The 17548-nt window shown below is 43.8% G+C and overlaps 1 protein-coding gene across 1 annotated transcript in view; it reads left to right on the forward strand.

The window, feature by feature from the left end:
• Nucleotides 1–17548, forward strand: part of RFX6 (regulatory factor X6) — a 118936-nt gene that overhangs the window by 54638 nt on the left and 46750 nt on the right. Inside the window, exon 7 of the mRNA XM_089652139.1 lies at nt 12180–12287. Within this exon, the coding sequence (XP_089508265.1) occupies nt 12180–12287 (108 nt within the window). The remainder of the gene's footprint in view (nt 1–12179; nt 12288–17548) is intronic.

Consider the following 17548-nt stretch of genomic DNA (forward strand, 5'->3'; position numbering starts at 1 on the left):
TGCTCTAGCAGCCAATGATTATTATAATACAGGATTTATATAGCGCCAACAGTTTACACAGCTCTTTACAAAATTTATCTGATTTCATATATTTTTGTATGGGAAGATGAACTGAAAAAATTGACTGGTTGTTGTGTATGTAAATATTTCATTTGTTGCCATTTTCCTTTGCTTCAGTTTTTACACTGAGAGCATCAGATGTCATTTTCACCTGAAATGCAACCAACTATTTAGGGCATATAATTTGAAATCCTCATTTGTACCCATAGGCGGAAACAAGTGACTTTGCCTATTCAAAAACTATAGAGAACATTAGCGGTCCAATACATTTTTTTCAGCCTACCAGATCTGTCTGCTGTACTGCACTGATCTGCTCAGGAAATGTATATCCCAACATAGTTACAATGTTACATATCAAAACATATGGTGTGTCATTGTCAATGTTGGTAAATAACCTGATGATACATACACAAGCATCAGGTGCTAATATTTGCATTGGAAGTGCTTACATTGGTCCCATACTTTCCTACCTTGCAGTGCCAGTCAGAGGGCAGCTAGTACATGAGGTCTGTGACATCAACATAGCCTGATGCTGCAACCAGCATTCAGTGCAGAGCTGTGTAGAATGAAGACAATAATTCAGTGAATACTGCTAAGTATTGAGCCATTTTAATCAATAATTTCACTGTGTATAGGTCAGTTCTTTCACCTGATCAATATTCTCCTAGACATTGAAGGGGGGCAAGATGGAAAGAGCTTGTTAAACAGTGATAGCATCTGCCTGTGTACACACAGCTGCCTTCATTACACTCTTCAGCATCCAGCTCAGAACAGGAACTTTATGTTTGAATTTGTTCAATTTGGTCACTCACAAATTGGATAAAGCTGCATATTAATTATTTGCTCATCAAAATAATGTCCACTTTTATTGTGTTACCCTGTATGACCACAGTGGTTGGCCTTACAGAATTCAGTTATGCGTAGTTTGCTTCTAATGAACTTTTCTGATACTTTAACTAAGAAATCTGCATGTTACAAATGAATATAACAGGATAAAACCAAAAAAACCATAATGCGTTTAGTGTACCTAATGTGTTTTAAGAATGCAGCACACAACAAATAATAATAACCAATAGGCACGCAATCTTTACAAAAAAACAATAACACAATTTCTGTAAAGAGATTAATTTCAATATAATATTAAACTGTTATTTATATATGCAGTACTTCAAGAACCAGCGTGGGTATTCATGTGACATAAACATAAAAAGTTGAATGAATCAATAACAAAAATAAAAAAATGACGAGTGATTGACCATCAGCATATTGCACCACATCCCCAATAAAATTATACAAAAGAGAGTGGTTATGGGATTTTGGAGGTGCATAACAATGAACCAACTATTTTTTTAAAGTTTTTTACCAATTTATTGCAATAAAGTTACAAAAGATACAGATAGGTACATCAAACTTGACAACAAGACCATCTGGCTGAATGTCTAACTACAATGCTATAGGGGGATATATTCTGATAACCGAAGACACTTCTCTAATACACAAGGATGGTATGTTCATCTATATCTCAACATGCCTTCTGGGGTTTTTGATACCTGCGTTACCCCACTGACCGATCCTTCACACATCATATTTTAAGCTCTAGCAATACCTGTCTGGCTGGGCCAATACATGAGGATGTAATGCCTTCTCCCCTCCCCCCCTTTTTTTTTTTGTTCTTTTCTTCCCCAACATCTCACCCTATAATTCTTTCTACTACTGTCTTTCTTTCTAACCTCTTGTCTTCACACCTGTTATTTCCCTGTATCAGTTCTTTTCTACCAATCAAATAGAGCATTTACCTGCACACAGATATGACTAACTTTAACCATAACACATACGGTAGCTATAAATATGTAAACAATGACCATCACTGTACCCAACGCTTTCCCTACCCTTACCCCTAACATCACACTACTTTACCATTGAAAAGTGGATGAGAGTCAGGACGAGATAACTAGAGATGAGCGAATCGAACATGACGAAGTGGAATTCGTTCCGAAGATTTGGAAAAATTCTATTCGCGACGAATCCGAAGATTAGCAAAATTCGGATGCACGAATCGAATTTTCCCAAAAATGGAGGCGACATGTGTGGCGACGGAGAAAATGGACAGAGAAGATGGGGCGGGGATCTCTGGGAAGGCGGCAGACAAGGCGCGCTGACCCATAATGCATTCATGATATGTGATCGCATTAGCCAATCAGCAGCCAGCCAGCACTGTGTAATGGTGGAGCTATAAATCGCGGCCATCTTAGAATTCTCCATTAGCCTCCGGTCATTCAAGAGAGACAGACCTGTGTGTATTAAGGGACAGAGTTAGGGCCACAGAGACTTTAGGGCCACAGAATCGTTACTCAGGGACACAGAATCGTTACTCAGGGACACAGAATCGTTACTCAGGGACACAGAATCGTTACTTAGGGCCACAGCTATCAAAGAATCGAAAATTTAAAGTGACATACACCCTTTTTTTTTTGGTGGCTGTCGTGCACAGTTGGTGCTGCAGTTTGCCGATTGTGCTAAATAAACTGACTTTCTGCTTCACAACCACTATTGTACGTTCAAAGAGTTAAATCCATATACACGCCGGGTGGCGGTAATATTTTTTGGGTGATTAGTGCATTCCAGTGACATAAACGTACAGTTTCCAGCCAACGGCAAGCTGCAATTGACCGATTGTGCTAAATAAACTGACTTTCTGCTTCACAACCACTATTGTACGTTCAAAGAGTTAGATCCATTTACACGCCGGGTGGCGGTAATATTTTTTGGGTGATTAGTGCATTCCAGTGACATAAACGTACAGTTTCCAGCCAACGGCAAGCTGCAATTGACCGATTGTGCTAAATAAACTGACTTTCTGCTTCACAACCACTATTGTACGTTCAAGGAGTTAAATCCATTTACACGCCGGCTGGCGGTAATATTTTTTGGGTGATTAGTGCATTCCAGTGACATAAACGTACAGTTTACAGCCAACGGCAAGCTGCAATTGACCGATTGTGCTAAATAAACTGACTTTCTGCTTCACAACCACTATTGTACGTTCAAAGAGTTAAATCCATTTACACGCCGGCTGGCGGTAATATTTTTTGGGTGATTAGTGCATTCCAGTGACCTAAACGTACAGTTTCCAGCCAACGGCAAGCTGCAATTGACCGATTGTGTACAATAAACTGACTTTCTGCTTCACAACCACTATTGTATGTTCAAAGAGTTAAATCCATTTACACGCCGGGTGGCGGTAATATTTTTTGGGTGATTAGTGCATTCCAGTGACCTAAACGTACAGTTTACAGCCAACGGCAAGCTGCAATTGACCGATTGTGCTAAATAAACTGACTTTCTGCTTCACAACCACTATTGTACGTTCAAAGAGTTAAATCCGGTTTTATTTTTGGGGTGCTTATTGAATTAAAAAGTATGTCAGACAACACGCAGAGGAGTGGCAGAGGAGGCAATGTTTCAGGAGCGAGCAGACGTGGCAGCAGAGGAAGGGGTCGAGGCAGCACTAGTCGCAGCCAGAGGCCAGTGCTCCCGGTGTCATCCAGCGGTCGTGTCTCCACCGACAACCCTGCCGTCATCGATTGGTTGACTCGGTCGTCTTCCTCTTCCCAGGTCACCTCTGACACCTACAGCCAACGGTCGGTGGGTACGTCAGACACAACCGTTAGTTGGCATGGCCCGGGAGCAAGCCCACTGAAATCACGTGTCCTCTACCTGCCCCTGTCCTTTGGTGTTCCCTCACCAAGCGAAGTATCGCATGCTGTGGGCTCAGCCCCACTGTACAGTGAGGAAGAGCTAACAGAGGGCGGTCAGGAACGGGGGGAGACATCCGCCTCTTCAGCAGCCAGGCAAAGAAGTACTGGCGAGGAGAGTGGCTCGGTAGCCGGTCTAGAGACAGGTCTGTCTCCTGACCCACACGCAGCCGAGGGGGCTAGTAGTGACGCGGAGACCCTAATTGATGATGATGAGGCTGATCGCACTTGGCAGCCTCGTCGTCATCAGGCTATTGCTTCCGCATCATCAGGAGAAGAGGGTGCCAGCTTGCCAGCGAGCAAAACAGTCGGTGGGTTGCCCAGGAGGCAGCAGGGTCGCAGCAGTGTCAGTGGAGCCAAACGGCCACGGAGTAGAGCACCAGCTCCACTGCAGCCTACCACCACGGCCAGTAGTGGTGCCGGTGTGCACGGAGGAAGTAGCAGTCAGCCAGTAAGGAGTAGCGGGGGCAAAGTTTCCTACTCGGCGGTGTGGCAATTTTTCGGCAAGCCGCCCGAGGAAGTAAACGTAGCCGTATGTCGACTATGTGGCCAGAAAGTCAAGCGTGGCCAGGAGGCCAATATTGGGACTACAGCGTTGCGTCAGCATATGCAGCGTCGCCATTCGGTGGCCTGGGAAAACCGTGATAAAGATACGGCGGTTCTGCCTGCCCCAGCCCCCGCTCCATCACCCGCTCCGTTACTTGCTCCGTCACCCGACGCCAATCGCCCTCTATCAGCCAGTCAAGGCTCCAACACCTCTGCTGAGGGGAGTTGTCGCTCGTTGGCATCTTCCGCTCGTTCAGATGCTCCTTCTCCTGCTACTCCTCTTCACGGATTCCGTCAGCAGTCTTTCTTGGAATCCGTTTCCAAGAGACAACAGTTTGCGAGCACGCACCTGACGGTGCAGAAGCTGAACGTCCTTCTGTCCAAGTTGCTGGTGCTGCAGTCCCTCCCTTTCCAAGTGGTGGACTCAGCACCTTTCCGAGAAATGATGGCTTGTGCCGAGCCGCGGTGGAGAGTGCCAAGCCAGCATTTCTTCGCCAAAAAGGCAGTGCCAGCCCTGCATTCACATGTAGAAGAGATGGTGGGCCAGTCTTTGAGCATGTCGGTCTCTGCCAAAGTGCACGGCAGCGCCGACGTGTGCAGCTGTAACTACGGTCAGGGACAGTACATGTCATTTACGGCCCACTGGGTGAACGTGGTGCCGGCACAGCCGCACCAGCAACTTGGACAGGTCACGCCGCTTTTGCCTCCACGTTTGCACGTCCTTGGTCCAGCAAAGATGTCCGCCTCTACCACCTCTTCTTCCGCCGTGTCCTCAGCCGCCACCCCCGTGCCAAGTCCCATTACCCGACCGGCATATCACATGTGCAGGGCGCAACGGTGTCACGCTGTGCTGCACCTGGTATGCCTTGGCGAACGTAGTCACACAGGGGAGGAACTTCTGAGTGTAATGAACAGAGAAATCGACAGATGGCTGTCTCCGCGCAAACTGAAAATCGGAACCATGTTGACCGACAATGGAAAGAACATGGTGTCTGCTCTGCATCAAGGAAGGTTGTGCCATGCGCCATGCATGGCTCACGTGTTCAATCTGGTTGTCAAGCGGTTCCTAAAATCCACCATCCCACTGCAAGACATCCTTAAAATGTCACGTAAACTTTGCATGCATTTCAGCCATTCCTACACCGCAAAGCACACCCTCCTTGAGCTGCAGCGGCAGAACGGAATTCCACAGCATCGCCTGATCTGCGACGTTGCAACAAGGTGGAATTCAACCCTACATATGTTAGACCGCCTTTACGAACAGCGAAAGGCCATCACCGATTTCCTGATGTTACAAGCGGATAAAGGTACTCCCCTGTGTAACTTAGATGTCAGCCATTGGCAGCTCATGCGTGACACCTGCCGCTTGCTCAGGCCCTTTGAGGAGGCCACGCTATTCGTGAGTCGGCAGGACTATGGGATGAACGACGTCATTCCTCTGTTGCACGCCCTGGAACAAATGCTGTTAACAATGGCTGGTCAGGGTGCGGTAGACGTGGCGCACAGATCTCAACGCCACATGACCCCTGTGGGGGCAGGACAGGAAGAAGAGGAGGAGGTAGAGGAGGACATTGGTGCTCAGGAATTATTGAGTGAAATGGGTGGTTTTTCCACTCAGCGGACAGGAGTGGAGGAGCAGGAGCATCTGGTAGAGGAGGAGGAGGAGGAGACAGAGGACCCAGACGCACCGTGGCAGTATGCTGTGGAGATGGAGGCAGGGAGTCCCTCGCATTCCTTGGCACAAATGGCCCATAGCATGCTCGGTTGCTTGCGTAGCGACAGCCGAATAATAACCATCAGACAGAGGGATGACTTTTGGCTGTCCACCTTGTTGGACCCTCGCTACTGTTCAAAAATGGTGGCCTTTTTCACACCTGCTGAGAGGGAGGCCAAAATAAAGTACTATAAAAACCACCTATGTAGTCAGTTGGTCTCTGCCTTTGTGCGCCAACGTCCATCCTCAGACACTGTGGGCCCTGTGCGCTCGCGTTCCGCTGCCATGACAGCAGGGGAGGGGTGGGGTGGTAGGAGCAGTGGCAGCTCCACCAGCAGCGGCTGCCTCAGTCTGCAGTCGATGATGAGTAGCTTTCTTCACCAGCGCAGTGAGGAAACTACTAACCAGCCGCAGCAGCAGCAGCATCAGGTGGACCTGGAGCAGGACCTCAAACAACAGGCTCGGGCCTACTTGGACAGCACCCTGCCAACCGAGGTAGACAATCCCCTTGACTACTGGGCAACGAAACTTGACCTTTGGCCCCAACTAGCTGAATTTGCCCTTGAAAGGCTGTCATGCCCGGCCAGTAGCGTGGCATCGGAGCGCGTGTTTAGTGCGGCAGGAGGTATTGTAACTCCGCGGAGGACACGACTGTCCACCCAAAGTGTGGAGAGACTCACGTTTGTGAAAATGAATCAGGCGTGGATTAGTCTGGATTTCAAACCACCAGTTCCTGACACAACTGACTAAATCCGCCATGAATCATGCCCCAAACATGTTATTATTTTTAACATAGGCCTCTGTATGGCCTTCAATTTAAGCTGCTTACACTTCGCCATTCTGCCATGGGCCCCTGTACCGCCTCCTCTTGCTGCTGCCAGGTCCAGAGTGTGTCATGGGTCCCTGTACGGCCTCCCATTGCTGCTGACTTCATCGCCAGACTCTGCCATGTGCCACTTTCAGGTCTCCTTACACTGTTGGTGGGTTCCATTTTGTGATAGGGTACTGTATGGCCTTCCATTGCTGCTGCCTCCACCGCCACCCTGTGCCATGTGCCTCTGTCGTCTGCTCATGCTGCTGACGGCTTCCGCTTTTTAACCGAGGCCTGTGTTTGGCTTCCGAATACTGCTGCATCCACCGCCACCCTGCGCCATGTGTCTCTGTCGTCTGCTCACGCTGCTGACGGCTTCCGCTTTTTAACCTAGGCCTGTGTATGGCTTCAGAATAATGCTGCCTACACCGCCACCCTGCGCCATGTGCCTCTGTCGTCTGCTCACGCTGCTGCCAGGTCCATACTGATTCATGGCCCCCTGTACCGGCTCCTCATGAACGTGGTTCAGCGGGTTTGCATCACTTAACGGCAAATCGTTGACAAACGCTGGGACGTTCAGTGTTGTGCGCATTAAGCCAGACACCAAAGGGCAGCACAGACCTGTTATTACTCGCTCAAGCATGGCTGAACAAAACCAGTCTCTACCACAAATTGGACCCAGACCTGCCCAGGGTCTCGTAAGTAGATTGCACGGAGGAGTAGAGTTCGTTATTGGAATTAACTGTGAGGGACTTTTAAACCTAGGCCTGTGTATGGCCTTCAATTGAAGCTGCTTCTGCTCCGCCACTCTGCCATTGGACTCTTGATAGTCGTCTCCCCACGCTGCTGCTGGGGGGACTTTTTAACATAGGCCTCTGTATGGCCTTCAATTTTAGCTGCTTACGTTCCGCCACTCTGCCATGGGCCCCTGTACCGCCTCCTCATGCTGCTGCCAGGTCCAGAGTGTGTCATGGGTGCCTGTACGGCCTCCCATTGCTGCTGCCAGGCCCGTAATCTGCCATGGGCCCCCGTACCGACTCCTCATGCTGCTGCCAGGCCCGTAATCTGTCATGGGCCCCTGTACCGCCTCCTCATGCTGCTGCCAGGTCCAGAGTGTGTCATGGGTCCCTGTACAGCCTCCCATTGCTGCTGTCTCCATCGCCACACTCTGCCATGTGCCACTTTCAGGTCTCCTCACACTGCTGGTGGGTTCCATTTTGTCATAGGGTGCTGTATGGCCTCCCATTGCTGCTGCCTCCACCGCCACACTGTGGCTCCACACTCTGGTTTTGGCCCCGTGACTGCCCAAATGAGTGAAGTGTGCGGCGATTCTAAGATCGACGGCACTCATCTGCATGTCATACTGACTGACAGTATTATTTCTCTTCCCCAGCAGACTCCAAGGGCATTTAAATTAAAGATACAGTGTTCTGCACTAATATAAAGGCTCTCTGAAGCCTAGAAACACCCTTTTTATAAGTTAAATTCGCAGCGAATATATTCGCCTCGAATCGAATTTATTCCGTGAATTCGGCGAATCAGCCGAATCGAATTTTTGAATAATTCGCTCATCTCTAATCACTAACATTCAGTAACATAAAATTGATGCTTGTTTGTCATTAGTAATATTATTATCATGAAATAACATAATGACTTTTAATCTTATCTCCTTGGTAATGAACACTTTCAAACATATGGCATGCCTTAAAATATAAGTATATACACCAGTACAATATACCAGATAATCATTCTAAGTAAATCCATTAGTTTTACTAAATGCTTTGCATTAAGAAGTCCTTTGCCTCTCAGCCTTTTTCCTTTGCTTTTAATACACATAATGGGCAATTTAATTACTTAATTGCACACTTTATCAATATACACAAAACTTAATATTTGCAGTTAAGTGATTGGCTATAAAATATTGATTTAGTATACATGTTTTGCTTGTTAAGTCTTATTGTAAAATCTTTTTCCAGCCTGTGCTTAATTTTTCCTTTCACTGTCCTTATCTCTATTCTTGTTACGCTTATGTATTAAATGTAATTTGCTAATTTTTTTATATCTAAGAATAGAAAGATGGGTAGGATGCAGGGGTGGACTGACCATTGGGGAACTTGGGCACTGCCCGAGGGCTCGGGGTCAGTAGGGGACCCCATGAGATGTCCCTGGTACCTTTCATAGGCTTTTTTGGGTGTGATTTGAGTGTGGGTAAGGACACAGGGGCCCCATGATCCCCTATTACCCAGGGGCCCCATGAGTTATCAGTCCGCCCCTAGTAGGATGACCCAAACATGATAATGTATCTTGACTGGACTGCTAAAGCTAACTCAATGATATTCTAAACTGTGCAAATGTACAAAAAATAAGTCTGGAATTGTAAATGGTTCATATAGGCCTTTCAACAAAGATTGCGGGGTTTGGTTTCAGCCTCAGGCACTCTGATATGAATGCAATTGTTGTGCAGTGCCCATTATTGCACCTTGAATTATGTGAGGGCACAGGCCAGCAGACATTGTACTGCATAAATGTGTTCTGTCTTTACAAATGTCATGAAAGATAGGCCTGGATCTGAACAAGAAGAAAACCAAAAGCTTGCTATACACTAATAGATTCTTGCACAAACGTTAAAAATATACAAAAACTCACATCAGTGCATTCAATGACTTAATGAACATTGTTAAAAAGTACTTTAAAAAAGCCTGCTTTTACCATTTGAGTTTGGAGTAAGTGGACTTTCCTTAACCTCTTTAAGCCGACCGTACGCAAATATGTGGCCTCTCAGTGGCTGGGCCTTGACGCTGAGCGGCCGCATATTTACGTACCATTTGAAAACAATCATGTGCTGAGAGTGACATGTGCTGGCATCCCATGGAACGGTCCCGATCTCTCCTTGTGATCAGGACCTTTCCGATCATGTGACTGCTGTGACAGCCAATCACGGCGGTCACATGACCCTAAACCCTGCCCCACCTCCCGGCATCAGAAACACCTTAAAGAGCTGGGAGGCGCTGGCGTGAAGCGGCTAATGAAAACCACATAGACTGTTAGAAATCCATTGGTCAAGAAAAGTTTTGCATCCTTTGAATTTTTTTTTTTTTCAAAAATGAACACAAATTTGACCCTACTAACAGTTAGAAAATAAAACAACCTTTCTTAAAATGTATATTTTTGAATGAAATCCTACTAGTGTCTGGCCAGCTTAAGTGTAAGGCCTGCAAGACAGGGTTGGGAGGGTGCTAGAGTCACAGAGGGTTAGTTATAGGAGGAGACATGGTGAGAGGAAATTGGCACTTACCCTGATTGGAGATCTGAGTTTTAATGTTAGAAAAATAGAAGGAAGGTCCTGAGGGAGCGAGACCACCCACAGTCCAGATGTTCAAAAGAGGGGTAGAGCTCTGAACCAACTTTACCACCCTCCTGCACATAGATAGGATTTGTTTTTTTTTCGATAAGAATATTGTGTAGGTAAAGTTTTTTTTATTCTCACCAAGCAACTTTTTGTTTTGTCATTGCAGCTAGTTGAGGTCTTAGGGTCCTTGAGGGCTAATATTTAATCAGGATTAATAGAGATACCATATCTGGTATGGTGCCCATTAATTACAGTTAAATTGGAGTTCAGGTTTTGTATGTGTGGTGATTATGGTGGACATGCCAGTCAATGTCCTGGCAAGTGGGGGCACCTCTGTTGAAGAAATATGCCTTTGAAGACCTAATACCTTCCTAGTAGATATCACTGTATGTAAATGTAACTCTTGGTGTAGTTTTAAATATTTGTTGGGTTGTATAAGGATGGGGGGGGGGGGGAGATGGGAACAGCCCATGTAAGGGATACCAAATGTAGGTATCCAGCAGGAATGACCAAGTCAGTGGGCTACATCTCAAGGAATCAGGAACCAGGCAAAATAAGGTTAAATAAAGTTAATAACATATATATCACTCTTCCAATACCAACACCAGTAAACTATAAACATTTGATGCATTTCCCTTAATGAACATGCAGGGCTAGAGTACTTTGAAGAATGGACAGCTTTGTGTGGTGGCTGAATTAGTTCCCTTTTTTCTTTTATATTCACCTGGTGATCATTCCAGTAACACACTACCTGGATGGACTTTTGTCTTTTTTCAGCCAGACTAACTATGTAACTATGTACCTGTCCTATTAAGACAACTATCACTGACAGTACTGTATCTATGGAGAAACAGCAATGCCATCCTAGGCTGCTTTCATGACTTCAATGACAGATACCTCCCTCTCTCTGTTCATAGGGAGGAGGGATTTCGTAGTTCACAGAAGTTAGCTGGAAAAACTGATAACATTGTTTGAAATTTCAATTACAAGGATACTAGATTTCTATCAGGATCAACAGGAAATTGATAGGAATATGCAGCTGTAGAAAATGTACTTTACAGGAAAAAATGAAAACAAATGCAGCCACTACATCTAAGATGTAATACAATACATTTTTGGTTTAGATATACTTTAATTTGAGAGGTTATTATTAGTTTGAGAGTGAGAGGAATGGGAAGGGGAAGTGTTCAGATCAACACTTCCCCCATGTCTATACTTACCTGCTATGTGCAGTGGTTTTGAAAAGAGCAGCCTGGATTCTCCTCTTCTCGGGTCCCCTGTTGGCTCCCCTGGCCCTTCCCTCCTGTCAGGTGCCCCCACAGCAAGCAGCTTGCTATGGGTACACCCGCTGCTCCATGTGTCCATTCACACATGGAGCCACGGCTCGGCACCATCCCCTCTCTCTTCTCATTGGCTCACTGACTGTGATTGACAGCAGTGGGAGCCAATAAAAAGAGGGAGTCCTGGGATAGTGGAGACTCCAGTGCACATCACTAGATTGAGAGGGGGCTTAGGTGAGTATTGGGGGGGCTGGGGTGATGGCGCACACAGAAAAAAAATTTGAGCCTTTAGAACCACTTGAATTTTTACTTGTTTACTGTTCCAAATGCCCCACAGCATAAATTCACTGATGCGCCTGCTATATAACTCATTTTAAATATTCTTGCATATAATTGCTATAACAGGAGTTGCCCAAGCTTCATTTTCTGTACAGAGCTGTACAGAGCTTTGATTTTCTTGACCTTTAGCTGTGTATTCAGTCATGTCTCTGTTTTACAAAATGTTCTGAATTAAAAACAATGATATGCAAGAAATGGTACAAAATGTTATTTTCCTAATTTTTTGTTAAATTACTTTTATATTTTGGTAACATGTAAAACATTTAAATAGTATATACTGTATACATTATATTAAACTCACAAAGACATTTATATTTATACACAGGGTGGCTTTACCAGAAAATATTCCCTTAGCTCAAAGACTGGAACTCTGCTACCAGAATTTCCGAGTGCACAGCATCTTGTTTTACAAGGGTGTTTATCTAAAGAAAAAGTAAGAATAACTGATTGTATTGTTGCATTCCACACTTCAGGGAAAGAAAAAATAATAATTTCCTAGGGATGTTTCTCCTCCCAAGTTAAAGTAAGATACCCTCTGCTTGTCTGGAACACACCAGAAAATAGTTTTTTGTGATATTTTTTTTGAGACAGCCGATCGCTTTCCCTCTGAGGCATTTCACCTCATAAAAAGCTAATAGTCATATTCAAGAGGGAGGTCTAATTATTTAATGGGTTAAAAAAAAATCAGAATTTACCTTGCTAAATTAACATCAATTCAGGATGGATTCTGATTGTTATGGATTACTGTACCTAAATTAGTATTTGTGGAAAAAAATTAAAATATCTTTAATATAGTCAAAAATGTAATTCGGTACAACAATTTATTTTGTAAATTTTATAAACTTTCTCAATGAAAATTCCACCCTCCATCTTGTGGTGCAGCATTTCCCCCTTACTTTGGGTTAGGGATTGTGAGCCCAATCTTTTCCCCATAACTGACGGCAGCACTACATATCCCATGACAGATTGCATGCACAATGCTAATGTACATACACAATGATGAATCAGAATGTTTCTGCTGACCACTATAATTATGACAGCAAGTGTTTTTTTGTTGAGAGTAGCTTGTCTTTCCATTGTAGTGTAGGGTAGTGTGCACATTATGGTGGCTGCAATAGGGCTCCATAGGGACCCTGCTAGTGAATGTAGCCACCACAAAATTTAAAGTAAGCTTGGGCAATAAGTCAGATCGACCCTAAGAAAAGCAAATGGTAGCAATAAACATACCATACTGTAACTAATTGTGACTTTGTGATATTTACATTTTTGATTTGGGTTTAATAAAACTTTAAAATATGTATTAACCGCTTCCCATCTGCCCTAAAGCAGAAATACTGCTACAGGACGGCACGGGTGCACAAAATCATATATACATACATGATTTTGCATTTCCGGGCAGGGGGCGTGCGTGCGCTACCTACGACACCATTTGAGGCCGCGGCTGTCAAACACTGGGTCCCAGCCGGTAATTACTTGCCGGCGCCCGATGATTTCCAAAGATCTCCGATGGGGAGGAGGACTGTTTTGTTTACCAACAGTCCTCCTCCCTGTCAGCTTGGGCACACTGCTCTGGATGGCTATGCACAGCACAGCCATCCAGAGCAGTGTGATTACAGTGAAGCACCCAGGCACGGCCTCCTAGTAAAACACTCCCTGCATACAGCTCACCCTTTGATTGCCCCTCATGTTAACCCCTTCCTACTCAGTGCCATTAGTACAGTGTCAGTTCTTTTTTTTTTAGCACTGATCACTGTATTGGTGTCACTGGGGATGTCAGTGACACCAAGTCATTTCACCCCAGTGTCAGAATGTCTGCTGCAGTCCTGCTATAAGTTGCTGATTGCTGCCATTACTAGTAAAAAAAATAAATAAATAAATAAATTCCAGTATACTGTATACCGCCATTTGTAAATGCTATAACTTTCACGTAAACAAATTAATTTACACGTATTGGGATTTTTTTTTAGCAAAGACAAAAAGTCCAAAATTTTGTTTTTTTCTCAAAATTTGTAATCAAATACCACCAAAAGAAAGCTCAATTTGTGGGAAAAAAAGGACTTACATTTCATTTGGGTGCAGTGTTGCATGACCGCGCAATTGCCAGTTAAAGTAACGCGGCACTGTAACGCAAAAAATGCCCTGGTCAGGAAGCGGGGTAAATCCTCAGGAGGGCAAGTGGTGAATACCACTCTGTTCTGCATCTTCTAGGGTTAAATTTTTTATTTCAAAATAGAGCTAAAATAATTGATCGCTTGCATTGTGCAATTTAGCTAGCAGGAACCTATATCTCATGTGTACAGTAGCATATTGTTGGAATATTCTCACTGAACTACTTACATACACTCACAAAGGTTGAACTTGATGGACGTATGTTTTTATTTATTTATTACAGATACTTGTATAGTGCCATCAATTTATGCAGCGCTGTATATATATATATATATATATATATATATATATATATATATATATTGTACATTCACATCAGTTTTTCATAAAACATCCTCCACCTTGTATCTATCCTAGTGGAGTGATTACTGCTTCTCTTTACCTCTGACCCAACCTTGTTTGGTAAAAGGGAAGGGGCATTATACATGTAATCCATTAAACTAAGTTGCAATAATGTTTTGGCCATTTTATTGCAATGAAGAGGTGAAATTAATGAAGCTTTGTAAGCATTTTGATTGGTTAATACATGTTGCAAGGCATTAGCCTTCATCAATTCTGATTCAGTCTTAGCACAAAAATGCGTGCTCATTGGAGAAAACCGAGTCATATCATCATGTTGTACCCATTGAAGACCCTTGTATGCATTCGAACAAAGTCTTAGTTTTAATAACATGCCTTCATTGCCACCATTGCCTACTAAATGACTCATTTAGGGCCGGGGGAGATGTAAACATCAGCAATGTGTATGCAACATCGGCAGCACAGGAGCAGAATGATCTCAGCCTTCAGTCATTCGGAATGAATAAAGGCCAAGGTCATTCTGTGTCTGTACCATCACATGTTTTTGTGTTTACATCTACCTTCTGGCCCTGACTTCACTAGGTGGTGGCAGCAGTGCATATGGCCATGACCATTTAGACTATACACAAGTAAATGCTCACACAAGCCTTTATATGTGTACCACGTATAATACAGTCAACACTATACTGAGGACTCAAATTTTCTTGTTGCTGTTACACAGCTAACTGCTATGGAGGAATACTGACCAAAAATCACTTTTGTAAATGGGTTCATAGCATACAATATTGCTGCATTCAGATCTGTATAGAACTATACACAATACTTATCTGAACGCAGTATTTTATACACCCATATCTGAAAGCTCAGTGAGTGAAGAAGATATCACAAATTGATGTATGTATCCTATTTGATGTAATACACTGAATTTTACTGTGACATATTGAAGTTATACATTTTGATTGGTGTGATACGCTGAAGTGGGCACTTCATGTATTAGTGTTGAAGACTTATGGATTAAGGGCAGGGGCGGACTGACAACTCATGGGGCCCCCGGGCAATAGGGGATCATGGGGCCCCTGTATCCTCACCCACACTCAAACCACACCCAAAAAAGCCTATGAAAGGTACCAGGGGCATCTCATGGGGCCCCCTACTGACCCCAGGCCCTAGGGCAGTGCCCGAGTTCCCAAATGGTCAGTCCGCCCCTGACTAAGGGGTAGAACACTGCAAACAATAATGCCTGTACAACATATTTTTCATGTTTTTCTTTCTGTCTGTGACCCCCTTTGAGCAGATTTTGCCTCAATAACAGACAGCAATAAAAACATTGTCAGAAATTCTAATACTCTGTCACTTTAGTAAAATTGTTTTTTTATTTGTCTGTATTCCCGTTGTAGATATTTTCATCACTTTCTGTTTGGACAAGAAGTAGGGGAATATCTCACCAATAGAAATTGATATTTTTATCATTCTAATTAATGGTAACTATAGAAGGGCCGTAAACTCACTGTGATGAAGCAGCTGCCCATGTAGGCAGGGATCTCAGCTATCGAGCAGAAACGGCATATGAGTGATTAAACTCTTCCTTCTTCACAAATAGTTAATGTAAAAACTGGCTCTGTAGAACTGAAATAGATCACCCTATTGGATCCTTGCTCAGGAATTTCATCTCAGGTCATGTAAATCTCAGCTCTTAATGTCATCTTTTGGTGCTGATATTTCCAGTGTTTGGTGATGTAACTATGGTTGTTCCATGGTGAATTTGGGATTTTGTTAAAGGTAGGGTAAGAGTCAAGAATTAGTGGGTTAGGGATATTGTTACAATATTGAGTGCTAAATTTACTTTTATAATTCAGTCTCAGTGATCATTTTCAAAATTAGGTTTAGTTTACGGGTTATGGTGAAGATTAAGCCAAAATGTTTCTTTAGATTGTGAATAAAATGGTGGATGGTCTCCCACTGGAGAGATTTCCCTTTCACTTCCTGTTCTGTAGACATAAAAGAAAGTGAGAAAAATCCCCTCTTAAACAGTTGTTGCAAAAAAGAAGTGTGGCAGTTGGAAATTTTACCTTCTTTTTCTAGTGTGGTGACAGCTCAGATTATTGTTTTTTTCTTCACTTTTTCTCCCAGTAGAGAAGGTGAACAGGACAATTATGCAGGCCATAGATGGGTCTTTAAAAAAATGAAAAATCGGTCGTTCAAGCGGCCGGCGTTACCAGCAACGGTAAAAAAAATCGGCCGATTTTCATCCCGTCTACAGCCGGCAAAAAGTGTCCCTGCAAAGAGCTCCGCTATTTCTTTGACAGTTCTTTGACATTTATAGTGGTTGCAACAATGTATCTATTTGTATCCATTTAGGATACAGATGTTTTTATTCGGAAACAAATAGATACATTGTTGCAACCGCTATAAATGTCAAGGAACTGTCAAAGAAATAGCGGAGCTCTTTGCAGGGACACTTTTTGCCGGACTGGAATTCCTCTTCTTCATCCTCTTCTTCTTCTTCCTCTTCTTCTTCCTCTTCCTCTTCTTCATCCTCTTCTTCATCTTCTTCATCCTCTTCTTCATCTTCTTCATCTTCCTCTTCTTCGTCTTCCTCTTCTTCATCCTCTTCATCCTCTTCTTCTTCTTCTGCTTCTTCTACTTCTTCTTCATCCTCTTCTTCTTCTTCTTCATCCTCTTCTTCTTCTTCATCCTCTTCTTCTTCTTCTTCATCATCTTCTTCTTCATCCTCTTCTTCTTCTTCCTCTTCCTCATCCTCTTCTTCAGCTTTCTTCATCCTCTTCTTCAGCTTCTTCATCCTCTTCTTCATCTTCCTCTTCTTCTTCATCCTCTTCTTCTTCTTCTTCATCCTCTTCTTCTTCATCATGCTCTTCTTCATCCTCTTCTTCTTCCTCTTCCTCTTCTTCTTCTTCATCCTCTTCTTCCTCTTCTTCATCCTCTTCTTCATCCTCTTCTTCTTCTTCATCATCCTCTTCTTCTTCTTCTTCTTCTTCTTCTTCTTCTTTCTCTTCTTCATCCGCTTCTTCTTCTTCATCCTCTTCTTCTTCTTCTTCTTCTTCTTCTTCTTCCTCTTCTTCTTCCTCTTCTTCATCCTCTTCTTCTTCCTCTTCTTCATTCTCTTCTTCATCCTCTTCTTCATCCTCCTCTTCTTCCTCTTCTTCTTCCGCTTCTTCTTCCTCTTCTTCATCCTCTTCTTCTTCCTCTTCTTCATCCTCTTCTTCT

The sequence above is a fragment of the Staurois parvus genome, unplaced genomic scaffold (genome assembly GCF_062004578.1).
Source record: "Staurois parvus isolate SC_StPar_1 unplaced genomic scaffold, SC_StPar_1.0 ptg000672l, whole genome shotgun sequence".
Lineage (NCBI taxonomy): Eukaryota > Metazoa > Chordata > Amphibia > Anura > Ranidae > Staurois > Staurois parvus.